Genomic DNA, 13,979 nt, shown 5'->3' on the forward strand with positions numbered 1-13,979 from the left:
AGCCAGCTGTCACTCACGCAGCTGGGCGGATCTCAACATCGATGTCAGGATCCGCTCCGGCTGCGGCACCTCAGTATACCGCGAGCTGTAGCTCGCGGTATACTGAGCTTAGTGTGACGGCAGGACGCTAGTTTGTGTCCTCCTGTTACCCTAAGGAGAACTATGGGGAAAAGCCCTGACCCCATAGTTCTCCTTTAACTATTAACAAAAATGTATCTTATTTGTGTATCACTCAGCTGTAGAGCCTCAAATCATCTCCGAATTGGTGACAACACTGTCCTTCCTTCTGGAGGGTGGCTACTTTTTGTCCCCGTGTGTTGTAAAGTAGCCACCGCTCCAAGCTCACTCTCATGATGGACTACAATCACAATACAAATTAGGAAACTAATCATGAGATTGTAGTCCATCACAGGAGTGAGCTTGGAGCGGTGGCTACTTTACAACACACACAGGGACCATGTAGAACAAAAGTAGCCACCCCCAGAAGGAAGGAGAGTGTCAGCACCAATTCAGAGATGATTTGAGGATCTACAGCCGAGTGATACATAAAAAGATACATTTTTGTTACTAGCTAATGCACTTGTATGCATTTTTAGGATTGAACTCCTGAGTTTAGTGTCACTTTTTTTTTTTTTTAAGTAATTTTTATTGGAGACATTTTCCACAATATATGCAGGCTTGATCGCAGAAGTATAACAATTTCAGTGACTAAAAGTCCTGTATGATATAGGTAAGTAAGAATACATGACAATATTCAAGAGAATATAGTGTCACTTTAAATAGTAATATATAGGTTAGCATAAATAGGTTAGATGGGGGGTGTAATAAATAGTGGGGTTGTATTTTAAATAAAATGCTTATATTGAAAGTAAAAGGAATAAAGAATCAATCTGGGCGTTGCACTTCTAGAAAATGGCTTCCACATGGCAAGGGTTCTGTAGTAATGGAGGTGGTGGGTGTCTCAGTGCTTGGCTTCCCTCTTCCGATCAGCCCAGAAGTGTAACCCTCAATGCGGCTAATGTATAAACATTTGCCCAGTGTATAGCCCTTTGCACAGCATTCCCACCACTAGATGGAGTCTAGGAGCATAGGAAGTATAGTCGTTTTGGCTTCTTGATGATTGGGTATTTAAAATGAACACATGTTCACCCTGTTTTCTAACATTCACTTTGCACAGTGAGCATATACCGTAAACACACTTTATTCCTTTAGTAAATCAGTTCCACTGTGTCATAAGGGTGAATGGAATGTACTGTGTATTGATAGCATCTCTACAGATTTCTGCTGCAGTAACCCTCATGGAGACTCAGATAGGAATGATTTGTATGAAAAAAGAACGCTGAAGTTCTTTTTTAAGGGATCGCTAACTACACAGAGATTTTATTTCCACCTTCTGTAAGTGAGGGTTTTCTTATTGTTTCTCTAATTATCTGCAACAATAGATAAACCATCCAGTTGGTTCATTGGTTTCTTTTGATAGTGGCTCTAGCTCAGGGGTATGCAACCTCGGCACTCCAGCTGTGGTGAAACTGCAAATCCCATCATGCCACTGCCTCTGGTAATCATGCTTGGGGCTGTAAGAGTCTTGCAATGATTTATGGGACTTGTAGTTCCACAACAGCTGGGGTGCTGAGGTTGCCTTCCTCTGCTCTAGAACAAATGTATGTCAGGGATAATCGATTATTCCTGTCTGTGTCACCAGGGGAGATTTCTCTTTGCTTTCTTAACCAAAGTCACAGACTGCAATAAACGTCGATAGAGGTTCCAATACTTCCCCACTCCATCCAAAACTAAAAAGACATTATCAGTTGTCTTTACACTTTCATTCCGACACATTCTAAAGTGCTTTACCGTGTAGATTGATCAACCGACATCGGCCATTGGCCCTAACAGAGACGTTTCGGTATTTATAAGACACGTTTCCAGAGTTATCAATGCTGTCAAATCTTGGTAAACCCCTTGATGTTTATTAGTATTTGTTATTATAGGAATTTTTCAAGAAGACAAGTTATATATATTACATACTGTATGTCTCAGGGTAAAGTGCTGTGTATCTCTGCTGTTTTTTATCCTGTATGAAACAGTTGAATTGCGCCACGGTGCCATCCTGGTCACTTAGGGGGGTGGCAGGCAGAGCGGCATAATGCTGCACAATATTTGCAGTGTGCCTGCTGCCCCCTTTCTGGCCAGATCATCCCAGGTTGCTAAGAGCAGGGCGGGGAGATGTGTAAAGGCCATACACCACTCCCTGCCCAGCTCTTGGCAACCTGGGATGGTCTGGCCAAGGTCCCGCCCAGTTCCTGGCAACCAGTGGTGACACTGGTTGTCAGGAGCTGAGCAGGATGCCCTGGCTGGTCTCTCGCTCATTTCCTGGCAACCATAACATCAGGAGCTGAGCGGAACACTGGCCAGAGGTGGGCGGGATGATGATGCAGAGGCCACAACCCTGCCCTCCCCCCTGACCTCAGGCGGCAAAAAGGTTAGGGTCGCCCCTGGGCGGCCTTGTTGGAACCACAGGACTTTACAAGGGCCGGCCTTTGGGGTGTTCGAGCTGTGCGGCCGCACAGGGCACCATGGAAACAAGGGTGCCAGGCGGCCGACACAGCTCGTCCTCGGGGCGGCTTCTCTCCTCCTCACCGCTCGGCCATCCGACATGAGAGCGCTCCCTCCTCTGCCCCCCCTTCAGCGCTGTCCTCCGAGGAGAAACTGCTCGCCTGAACTGAAGCCTGCGGGGGGGCGCTGTCAGGATGGCCCAGCGGTGAGGAGAGAAGCCGCAGCTTTCAGGATGGCCGAACGAGGAGGAGAGCGAAAGCGCTGTCATCCTGTCAGTTTCAGGATGACAGCGGAGGATCAGTAAATATCGGTGATATTTACCGATCCTCTGTGAGAAGGACAAACACTGGAGTGATCGTCTGATCACTCCATTGTTTGTAAATAAATGGGGACACATAGTACTATGTGGCCCCAGTTATGAATGAACAGGATGTGATTTACATCACTTCCTGTTCATTCATGAGTTTCCGAATGGGGAGAAGCACTCACTACAGAGACTTTTCCCCATTCATAAACTGGTGATAGTAAATATTTTACTATCATCAGTTTCTGAATGAATGGGAAGCCTCTGTACTAAGTGCTTTCCATTCATTTAGAATGGAAAGAGGCTGCAGAAAAAGTAATTGAGGACTTTGTGTCCTCAATTTTTTTTCATTTTAAAAGGTAAATGTTAGACCCCTAATATTTCCTCGAAACCTCCCAACAGTAAAAAAAATGGCTTAATAAAAAAAAAAAAACATTAAAAAAATTATTTAAAAAAAGGGAAAATTACCCCCCCACCTGCGACCCACCACAACTGACCCCACGCATGCACAGCGGCATGTGACGTCATGCTCCCTGCCTCCAAGATGGTAGCACGCATTCACAGAACGCACCGGTGGCCAACATGGCAGCCGCAGCGCTGACTGGCGGAACGGATGGGGTAGGGGGCGGGTACAAAGGCAGGGCGCATGACGTCATATGACCCTGCACGTGTTGGGCGCCACCATCTTGGTCTATATCTAGGTATACACCAAGATGGCGGCACCTATATCGGTGTGTGACGTCACCTGACCCCACGCATGCACAGCGGCATGTGACGTCATGCTCCCTGCCTCCAAGATGGTAGCACGCATTCACAGAACGCACCGGTGGCCAACATGGCAGCCGCAGCGCTGACTGGCGGAACGGATGGGGTAGGGGGCGGGTACAGCTGGCTCTGCCTCTAGATAGACAGAGCCAGCTGTCAGTCACGCAGCTGGGCGGATCCAGACATAATTGTCGGGATCCTCTTCAGCTGCAGCGTCTTAGTATACCGCGAGCAGCAGCTCGCGGTATACTGCGGCGTATCAGTATACCACGAGCTACAACTCGCAGTATACTGAGCCTAGGGTGACCGGAGGACGCTAGTTTGTGTCCTCCCGTTACCCTAAGGAGAACTATGGGGAAAAGCCTTAACCCCATAGTTCTCCTTTAATAAGAATACTTGTATTGTGCATACAAGTTCAATACCTTCGAATAAAAGTTTTATTTTTATAATACTTTTGAATATGTTTCTTTGGGGCTTAACAAAATGGGACACTTTAAATGGTGCGGATATTTGGAAAAAATGGGTGTGGTTACTGAGGGGTGTGGTCACTGAGGGGCACTGTAAAGCTTTCTCGCACAGGGCGCCTAAAAGCCTAAGACCGGCCCTGGATGCAGTCACTGTTCAGGTATTCTGACAGCCATGGAAACAGCAGCTGGATGGGGTAATTGAGTGAATGTTCTTGTTTAGCCTGTGGGGCTCAGCAAGAGAAATTCTAATGCTAGCCTTACTCTTTTTATTTGTAGATGACTACAAATTATTTTCACTTTTATAATAAAACCGGTTTCTCCAAACTTTGACTGTCCAAATAGGATCTGCAATAGAGCTTGTTCTTGCTAGTTGTTGTTTATATCAGATTTTACGTATTTTAAAATGGTAAAACTTGTTTCCTTGCAACCATGGCAGCAATATGGGAAAACTTGTGTCTGGCACACAGCAGTGGTTCTCAACCTGTGTAACCTCAGGACCCACGTTTGTCCTTGGTCTTTAAGTCTCGACCCAAGTTGCACTGCACTGGAATGCACAGCATTGTGGTGCCACGCATTTCGGTGCGGGCGATTGAACTATGGGCGGGAGGTGCGTTTGGGATGCCATTCAAATGAATGGCAACGAAATGCACCTCCCACACCAGAACGCATAGAACCTGTAGTAGATGCGATTGCGTGGTACAGTGCGTTAATCGCACAGGACTATTCACTGCACTGCACATGTACTAGCGTGAACGGGCCCTCAAAAACACTGACAGACACACACAACCACAGACACAATGTCACACACTCACAGACATTCTCACGCACACATACACACTCCAAAAAAAGATTATTTTTCTTAACTTTTTAAAGATCCCAATAAGACTGTCACAGGTCGGCTCAGTAGATCGGGAGATGAGCGAACACATACCGGCGTTCGCTCACCTCTCGATCCTGTCACGGCTCTCTGCCGTGACAGGGGAGGGGCTGATTTCCCCCTCCCCGCTCCGATCCCCCAGCGCTGACTGGTGGAACGGACGGGGGAGCGGGCGAGTACAGCTGGCTCTGCCTCTTGATAGGCAGAGCCAGCTGTCAGTCACGCAGCTGGGCGGACCCTGGCACAATTGTCGGGATCCGCTTCGGCTGCGGCATCTCAGTATACTGCGAGCTGTAGCTCGCGGTATATTGAGCCTAGGGTGACGGGAGGACGCTAGTTTGTGTCCTCCCGTTACCCTAAGGAGAACTATGGGGAAAAGCCTTAACCCCATAGTTCGCCTTTAAGGTTATAACTGTCACAGCATTTGCTGGGAACGGTGCCTGTTTCCGTTTACACATGTGGTGGCAACTATTGTTTGTGTGAAGGGTTAACTGTGGAGTTAACCAACCCCATTGACAATCACTCTCAGTCTGCTGGCCGTAGATTGTTGTCCCATCCTGGAAAATCTCTGTGCAGGGTGAGACTGAGAGTTGTATTATAATGATTTGGTGGGTTGAACCTGCGTTTCATCACAGGTAACGCCTGTGAGGGGAGGGGATCACAAATAGCACAAGAATGGAGGGGATCGCTTACAAAGTAAGTCAGCCATAATGTGCTGCTATGCTGTGCTTACTAACACATTATAGCTAAAAACTTTGGAGGACTTTAAAAAAAAAAAAACACTTAACTTCTGCTTTAATTTCTGTAAGAATATATGAAAAACTATATTAGAAGAACTTTTATAACGGGACTTTTACATAGTTATATAGCTGGGTTGAAAAAAAGACACAAGTCCATCAAGTTCAATCAATGAAATATTTTCTTTTTGTCACACAGGATTCCATCTTTACCACAAGCTGCCCGCTATAGTCCCAGAGAGCTGTCTCCTTATCTTGGTTGGATTACTTCTTGGTGGAATTATATTTGCAGTAAATGAGAAGTCTCCTCCAGCAATGAAGACGGATGTCTTTTTCCTGTATCTTCTGCCTCCGATTGTGCTTGACGCAGGTTACTTTCTCCCCACACGCCCCTTTTTTGACAATGTGGGCACAATATTCTGGTATGCAGTGGTAGGCACACTTTGGAATGCCATTGGAATTGGGATATCACTTTTTGGAATATGTCAAATAGAGGCCTTTGGGCTGTTAAACATTTCATTGCTACAGTGCTTGCTATTTGGTAGCTTAATATCGGCTGTCGATCCAGTGGCAGTTTTGGCTGTTTTTGAAAATATCCATGTCAATGAACAACTGTACATTTTAGTATTTGGGGAATCCTTGTTGAATGATGCTATCACTGTGGTAAGTAGTCTGATTTTGAATATCATTTTTTGATTGCAGAACAATATAGAAACTTTAAAGAATAAAGTTTAAGTTTAAGTTTCGTACAAACATAGAACTACTTGTTTAGTATCTAATTGAAAAAAAAGATGAATAAGAAAAATAATTATAGTATAGATCTGATACCCCTATAGGTAGAACCATGGGTGGAGTGATGGTCATCCTCTCCCCCGCTCACACAGAGGCACATATATTAAGAAGGACGGACACACAAGGACAAGGAACCCAATCATGTAAACTCAAATATATAAGTTTAAATAAATGACTGAAGCCTTAAAGAAGAAGATAATCAATCCAAACACTCCGTATTGCCCTAAAACTAAGGTAGCAGTCCTACAAATTAGCTGACACTTCCATTATCCCCATAATGCAATTAAGTTCACTTAACCATGATAAAGTATGTCACCACACACTGAGGATCTTAGTCCAAAATGCCTTTATTGACATCTAAACATTGTGGTCAAACAAACAGCAACATTTCAGGACCACGCAGGGCCCCTTCATCAGGATTAATATCATATCGGGCCTGATGAAGGGACCCTGCGTCATCCGGAAACGTTGCTGTTTGCTTGACCACAATGTTTAGAAAAACGCCCTCCCAATGCTGAGGGCATGTGGCCTGCCAGGCCAGTGCTCGGATTGAGGGTCTGGTTTGAAATTTTAGAGGGGTTGGTGGGGTTCCCCCTTAAAATTCATATCAGACCTTAAAGAGTCTGGTATGACTTTTAGAGGGAACCCCACACACTTTATTTTTATTTTTAACTCGTCCCTCCAAACATTCCTACCAGACCTAAAGAGTCATGCTGAGTTTTTCTGGCCCGTGTTTACATTCTTTTAAATTTTAGGTAACTCCGAGGTAGCGAGCAGAATAACCGAGCCGAGTGCTGCGGCGGCATTCGGCTATTCACTCCCTGCTGTTCGGCCCCTATGAGAGCGAGAACTGTCGTACGCTGGCCTAAGCTGTTCGGCTGAACCAACGTGAACTGAAGGGAGGCGTTCGGCTCCCTTCACTTCGGGTCGGTTATTCACTCGGCTGCCTTCAGCAGCGAATAAGCCCCTATGTTTTTAAAGAGGTTCTCCCTTTTTTTTTTTTTTTAACTATAACGAATGACGTTAGAGAGGAGCACAAGGAACATTTCTGTGGTCAAAAATAAATGGCAGGCAATATCTGCTCTTGGGTAGGACTTTAAAAGTGTAAAGCTAAGTACATGTTCACTTCAAACAGACCATAACAATATGAGTAAATTATGATTGCAATAGCAATGACAAACAACACAAAAGTGGGTGTTGCTCATGGCTGCAGTGTATACACAACAAATGTAACGTTTTGGAAAGATGCATGTTAAACAGAAACCAAAGAAACCTCAAAGCTAAAACTGAGTGCTCACAATAAAATGCTCGGTTAATGCTTGATTTTTCCACTGATACCTCCACTAACTGGCATAAATACAATATCAGTGCAATAGAGTACAGTAAATGGTGACCATCTGAGTCTCCTTAGTGTTTCATTCAGGGATATGTCTTTCTGACTGCAAACCCCATGATACATATACTTTTACATTTTTCTGTTTAAAATTTAGAGGGGGGGAGGCCAGCCGGCCAAGCGCAGGATTCATATTGGGTGCTTTTTTTTGTTTAAATGTCCTGTATTAAAGTTGAACTCTGTACACAAGAATTTGCATTTATATATATTTCTATAGCCACAAAGGTTATACAATTACTTTGTGTCCAAAACAAAAATGCATTTACAAACCCAGCTATTAACTACCGAGGAGACAGATACAAGACTGGTCTTTTTTACATAAAACGACTGCACCGATGCAATGTACAAATGTCGTTGTTGTTGGTAGAATATTGCAAAGATAAGGAAAAAAATACACAAAGGACACCAACATTCAAGTAATTACCCATGGTTTTTCTTTCAGACATTTGTTTGGGCTGGATTTCAGCTTTATTATATTTTTAAGATTATTAATCCTGCACAAGGGGACCTGCTGGTAGTATATTTTAAAGCCTTGGTTCTCAACTGGTGGGTCGTGACCCAAAAGTGGGTCGCGACTCTGTGTTCAGTGGGTCGCAACTCCGTGTTCAGTGGGTCGCGACTCCGTGTTCAGTGGGTCGCGACTCCGTGTTCAGTGGGTCGCGACTCCGTGTTCAGTGGGTCGCGACTCCGTGTTCAGTGTGTCACTGCATGCCTACCACTTTTCTAGGTGAGAGGCTACCCAGCCTCCCCCTAGTGCAGCACTGTCAGTTCTTGTGCCAAGCAGCTATTTAAAATATGCTGCCCCATGCCGAGTGTCAGCTTGAGGTGGGGTGGGCTGGGGCTATGGCTGCGAGCGAGGGAGCTCCATCCATACGTGCATTGCTTACAGCTCCCTCACATGTCCTGCAGAGATGCCTGGACCGGAATGACATCACATTCTGGCTTCCGGCACCTCTACAGGGCATGCAAGAGAGTTGTATAAGCAATGCACAAATGGATGGAGCTCCGTCACAGCACAGCAGGCCACACTGGACCCCAGGCTGAGGAGCCACTCCAGATCTCGTAAAGTAGGGAGACTGGGTGGATCTTTAAAAAAAAAAAGAATCTTTTTTTGGAGTGTGTATGTGTGTGTGAGAATGTCTATGAGTGTGTGAGATTGTGTCTGTGGTTGTGTGTGTCTGTCAGTGTTTTTGAGGGCCCATTCACGCTAGTACAATGTGCAGTGCAGTGAATAGTCCTGTGCGATTAACGCACTGTACCACACAATCGCATCTACTACAGGTTCTATGAGTTCTGGTGTGGGAGGTGCATTGCGTTGCCATTCATTTGAATGGCATCCCAAACGCACCTCCCGCCCTCCCGAAATGCGCGGTACCACAATGCTGTGCATTCCAGTGCAGTGCAACTTGGGTCGAGACTAAAATACCAAGTCATTCAATATAGTTACGGATCTTGGGACCGGCAGTATCAAAAGTAGAGGGCTAATACTAGTGGGGTTGTGCCTCTGGAACATCTTCACTTCTTTGTGCTATCAGGGACCCTGTGGAATAAAATTGCCTAGATGCACCCACTGCCAGAGCTAATGACATTACACGCTGAACGAGCAGCGGCCAGATCGGCCACCGGCTCGTTCTGCGCATGCTCACCGCCATTTTGGAGTAGATCTTGGTATACAAAAAGATGGCGGCGCTCGAACATGCGAGTGCTGCTATCTTGGTGTATAGCAAGATCTACTCCAAAATGGCTGTGTGCATGTGCAGAACACGCTGGCAGCCGATACGGCCGCCGCTCATTCTGCAGTTTCAGTGTGCGGTTTTGGATTCGGAGGCTTGTTGCCTCCAAATCCGAAACAACATAAACATTTGTTTCCTTTGACAAAACAAATGAAAATGTTTTCATTTGTTTCATCTGGAAACACATTTTTGTGTTGTGCACATGTCTATTATTTATGCATACATCATCTATCTCAAATTTACCTGTATTCATAGTTTGCACTCAAAAATCAAATTCTACCAGTGCACCACTCCATGTATGATAAATAATAATAACAGACATCTCAGGTGTAAAATGCTGCGATTTTGAAATACTTACACTTGCAGAGCATTCACTTCCTGCTTTGAAAAGGCAAAACGACTTCAGTTTGGCAAAGCAATGCACACTGGGATTGCCTTGTCATCAACAGAGCGTTGCTGGGAAATCTCATCTGTAATCTTATGAGATCTCAGAGAAAGGCATTTTCCTCCCCTGAGATGATGTGCATGGTCACATGTCCTAGTCACATGTCTAGTCACATGTGCCAGAAATCCAGACAGTAATAGGAGAGCTAGTCATCAGCCCTTAGTAAACATGGCCACTGTCAGAAGAATGGGGAAGAAAAGAGAATTAAGGAATTAGGGTTGCACAGATACCAAGTACAATACTCGGTACAAGTCCGAGTACATGTACCGATACTTTTGAGCTCCAAGACTAGACTAGAGAAAAATTCAAAAATTAGGAGGCAACTGTCATTTGTAAGGAGCACACGGAGCTCCCGGGATTTGTACATCTCAGCAATAGAGTACAGTAAATGGTGACCATCTGAGTCTCCTTAGGGTTTCATTCAGGGATATGTCTTTCTGACTGCAAACCCCATGATACATATACTTTTACATTTTTCTGTTTAAAATTTAGAGGGGGGGAGGCCAGCCGGCCAAGCGCAGGATTCATATTGGGTGCTTTTTTTTGTTTACATGTCCTGTATTAAAGTTGAACTCTGTACACAAGAATTTGCATTTATATATATTTCTATAGCCACAAAGGTTATACAATTACTTTGTGTCCAAAACAAAAATGCATTTACAAACCCAGCTATTAACTACCGAGGAGACAGATACAAGACTGGTCTTTTTTACATAAAACGACTGCACCGATGCAATGTACAAATGTCGTTGTTGTTGGTAGAATATTGCAAAGATAAGGAAAAAAATACACAAAGGACACCAACATTCAAGTAATTACCCATGGTTTTTCTTTCAGACATTTGTTTGGGCTGGATTTCAGCTTTATTATATTTTTAAGATTATTAATCCTGCACAAGGGGACCTGCTGGTAGTATATTTTAAAGCCTTGGTTCTCAACTGGTGGGTCGTGACCCAAAAGTGGGTCGCGACTCTGTGTTCAGTGGGTCGCAACTCCGTGTTCAGTGGGTCGCGACTCCGTGTTCAGTGGGTCGCGACTCCGTGTTCAGTGGGTCGCGACTCCGTGTTCAGTGTGTCACTGCATGCCTACCACTTTTCTAGGTGAGAGGCTACCCAGCCTCCCCCTAGTGCAGCACTGTCAGTTCTTGTGCCAAGCAGCTATTTAAAATATGCTGCCCCATGCCGAGTGTCAGCTTGAGGTGGGGTGGGCTGGGGCTATGGCTGCGAGCGAGGGAGCTCCATCCATACGTGCATTGCTTACAGCTCCCTCACATGTCCTGCAGAGATGCCTGGACCGGAATGACATCACATTCTGGCTTCCGGCACCTCTACAGGGCATGCAAGAGAGTTGTATAAGCAATGCACAAATGGATGGAGCTCCGTCACAGCACAGCAGGCCACACTGGACCCCAGGCTGAGGAGCCACTCCAGATCTCGTAAAGTAGGGAGACTGGGTGGATCTTTAAAAAAAAAAAGAATCTTTTTTTGGAGTGTGTATGTGTGTGTGAGAATGTCTATGAGTGTGTGAGATTGTGTCTGTGGTTGTGTGTGTCTGTCAGTGTTTTTGAGGGCCCATTCACGCTAGTACAATGTGCAGTGCAGTGAATAGTCCTGTGCGATTAACGCACTGTACCACACAATCGCATCTACTACAGGTTCTATGAGTTCTGGTGTGGGAGGTGCATTGCGTTGCCATTCATTTGAATGGCATCCCAAACGCACCTCCCGCCCTCCCGAAATGCGCGGTACCACAATGCTGTGCATTCCAGTGCAGTGCAACTTGGGTCGAGACTAAAATACCAAGTCATTCAATATAGTTACGGATCTTGGGACCGGCAGTATCAAAAGTAGAGGGCTAATACTAGTGGGGTTGTGCCTCTGGAACATCTTCACTTCTTTGTGCTATCAGGGACCCTGTGGAATAAAATTGCCTAGATGCACCCACTGCCAGAGCTAATGACATTACACGCTGAACGAGCAGCGGCCAGATCGGCCACCGGCTCGTTCTGCGCATGCTCACCGCCATTTTGGAGTAGATCTTGGTATACAAAAAGATGGCGGCGCTCGAACATGCGAGTGCTGCTATCTTGGTGTATAGCAAGATCTACTCCAAAATGGCTGTGTGCATGTGCAGAACACGCTGGCAGCCGATACGGCCGCCGCTCATTCTGCAGTTTCAGTGTGCGGTTTTGGATTCGGAGGCTTGTTGCCTCCAAATCCGAAACAACATAAACATTTGTTTCCTTTGACAAAACAAATGAAAATGTTTTCATTTGTTTCATCTGGAAACACATTTTTGTGTTGTGCACATGTCTATTATTTATGCATACATCATCTATCTCAAATTTACCTGTATTCATAGTTTGCACTCAAAAATCAAATTCTACCAGTGCACCACTCCATGTATGATAAATAATAATAACAGACATCTCAGGTGTAAAATGCTGCGATTTTGAAATACTTACACTTGCAGAGCATTCACTTCCTGCTTTGAAAAGGCAAAACGACTTCAGTTTGGCAAAGCAATGCACACTGGGATTGCCTTGTCATCAACAGAGCGTTGCTGGGAAATCTCATCTGTAATCTTATGAGATCTCAGAGAAAGGCATTTTCCTCCCCTGAGATGATGTGCATGGTCACATGTCCTAGTCACATGTCTAGTCACATGTGCCAGAAATCCAGACAGTAATAGGAGAGCTAGTCATCAGCCCTTAGTAAACATGGCCACTGTCAGAAGAATGGGGAAGAAAAGAGAATTAAGGAATTAGGGTTGCACAGATACCAAGTACAATACTCGGTACAAGTCCGAGTACATGTACCGATACTTTTGAGCTCCAAGACTAGACTAGAGAAAAATTCAAAAATTAGGAGGCAACTGTCATTTGTAAGGAGCACACGGAGCTCCCGGGATTTGTACATCTCTGTTTTAATGTACGATTTTGTTTTTATAAATATAAATAAAGGGATGCACAGATACCAGTATTGCGAGTACGAGTACTGGTACTTGCCGAGTACTTACAAGTACGAGTACTGATACATTTTTGTTTATTTTCATGTGACAGTTTTTCCAAAACAATACAGACTAATGATTTCAGGACAGTGGTGGAGCGGCAGAGCCAGGCCCCAGCTGCAACCGGTGCAACTCTGGTAGTTCTCATGAAAATGCCAAGTATCTGCACTAGTACTCAAAAAGTATCTGTGCATCCCTATAAGGAATGCAAAGAATACAAAGCTGGCATTATCTAGAAGAATGTGTTTGTAGATTGTCATTACTAAACATTTCTGAAGGTGTGTTTGTTTTAAATATATGGGTAAAGGTCTGCTTTAAGATGGAGGTACAATGCAAACTTATTTATACATGACCACTGCTTTGTGCACCAGCAATATTGCTGTAGTGTAGATTATACACGATTGTGAATTGTTTGATTAAATATTACCATTACTTTGCATGTCAGATCTCTCATACAGTATTTGTCTAGTAAAAGATTTGTGCCAAGAATACTAAAGCACTACCAACTGTCAATATGTACTCAACTAGCCAAAGGAAGTAAAAGGTACAATCTGTTGAGGACGATCTAGGAAATTCTGCATTTGTTGAACCCCTGCTTTTTTAACTATTATAATCTGGCTATGTCCGTTTTCCTGCCATCAACCTTTAGGAGCAATGAGCTTAGACATTAATATTTATGTATGTATACATATAACATGGCAGGGCTGGACAAATCCCAGGAGCCAAGTAGCCAACACTTCTTAAAAATTACAACTGGCACCTAACTTTTGAGGTTTTGTCTAGTTGTTGTCAATGGAGCTAGCTCCCAAAAAAATCCTGCTGGCTTCTGGATTAGACTGACTGGCTCCTGAATTCTATACTATTTTGTCCATCCCTGTCATTGGGTAAGGCTGATTTCCTAAAG

The 13,979-nt window shown here is 44.6% G+C and overlaps 1 protein-coding gene across 1 annotated transcript in view; it reads left to right on the plus strand.

The window, feature by feature from the left end:
- The window catches only part of LOC108785114 (sodium/hydrogen exchanger 2-like), a 73,545-nt gene that overhangs the window by 15,279 nt on the left and 44,287 nt on the right, over positions 1-13,979 (plus strand). The window contains exon 2 of the mRNA XM_018554122.1: positions 5,903-6,366. Coding sequence (XP_018409624.1) covers positions 5,903-6,366 — 464 coding nt within the window. The remainder of the gene's footprint in view (positions 1-5,902; positions 6,367-13,979) is intronic.

This window comes from Nanorana parkeri, unplaced genomic scaffold (genome assembly GCF_000935625.1).
Source record: "Nanorana parkeri isolate BGI_ZX_2015 unplaced genomic scaffold, ASM93562v1 scaffold143, whole genome shotgun sequence".
Classification (NCBI taxonomy): Eukaryota; Metazoa; Chordata; class Amphibia; order Anura; family Dicroglossidae; genus Nanorana; species Nanorana parkeri.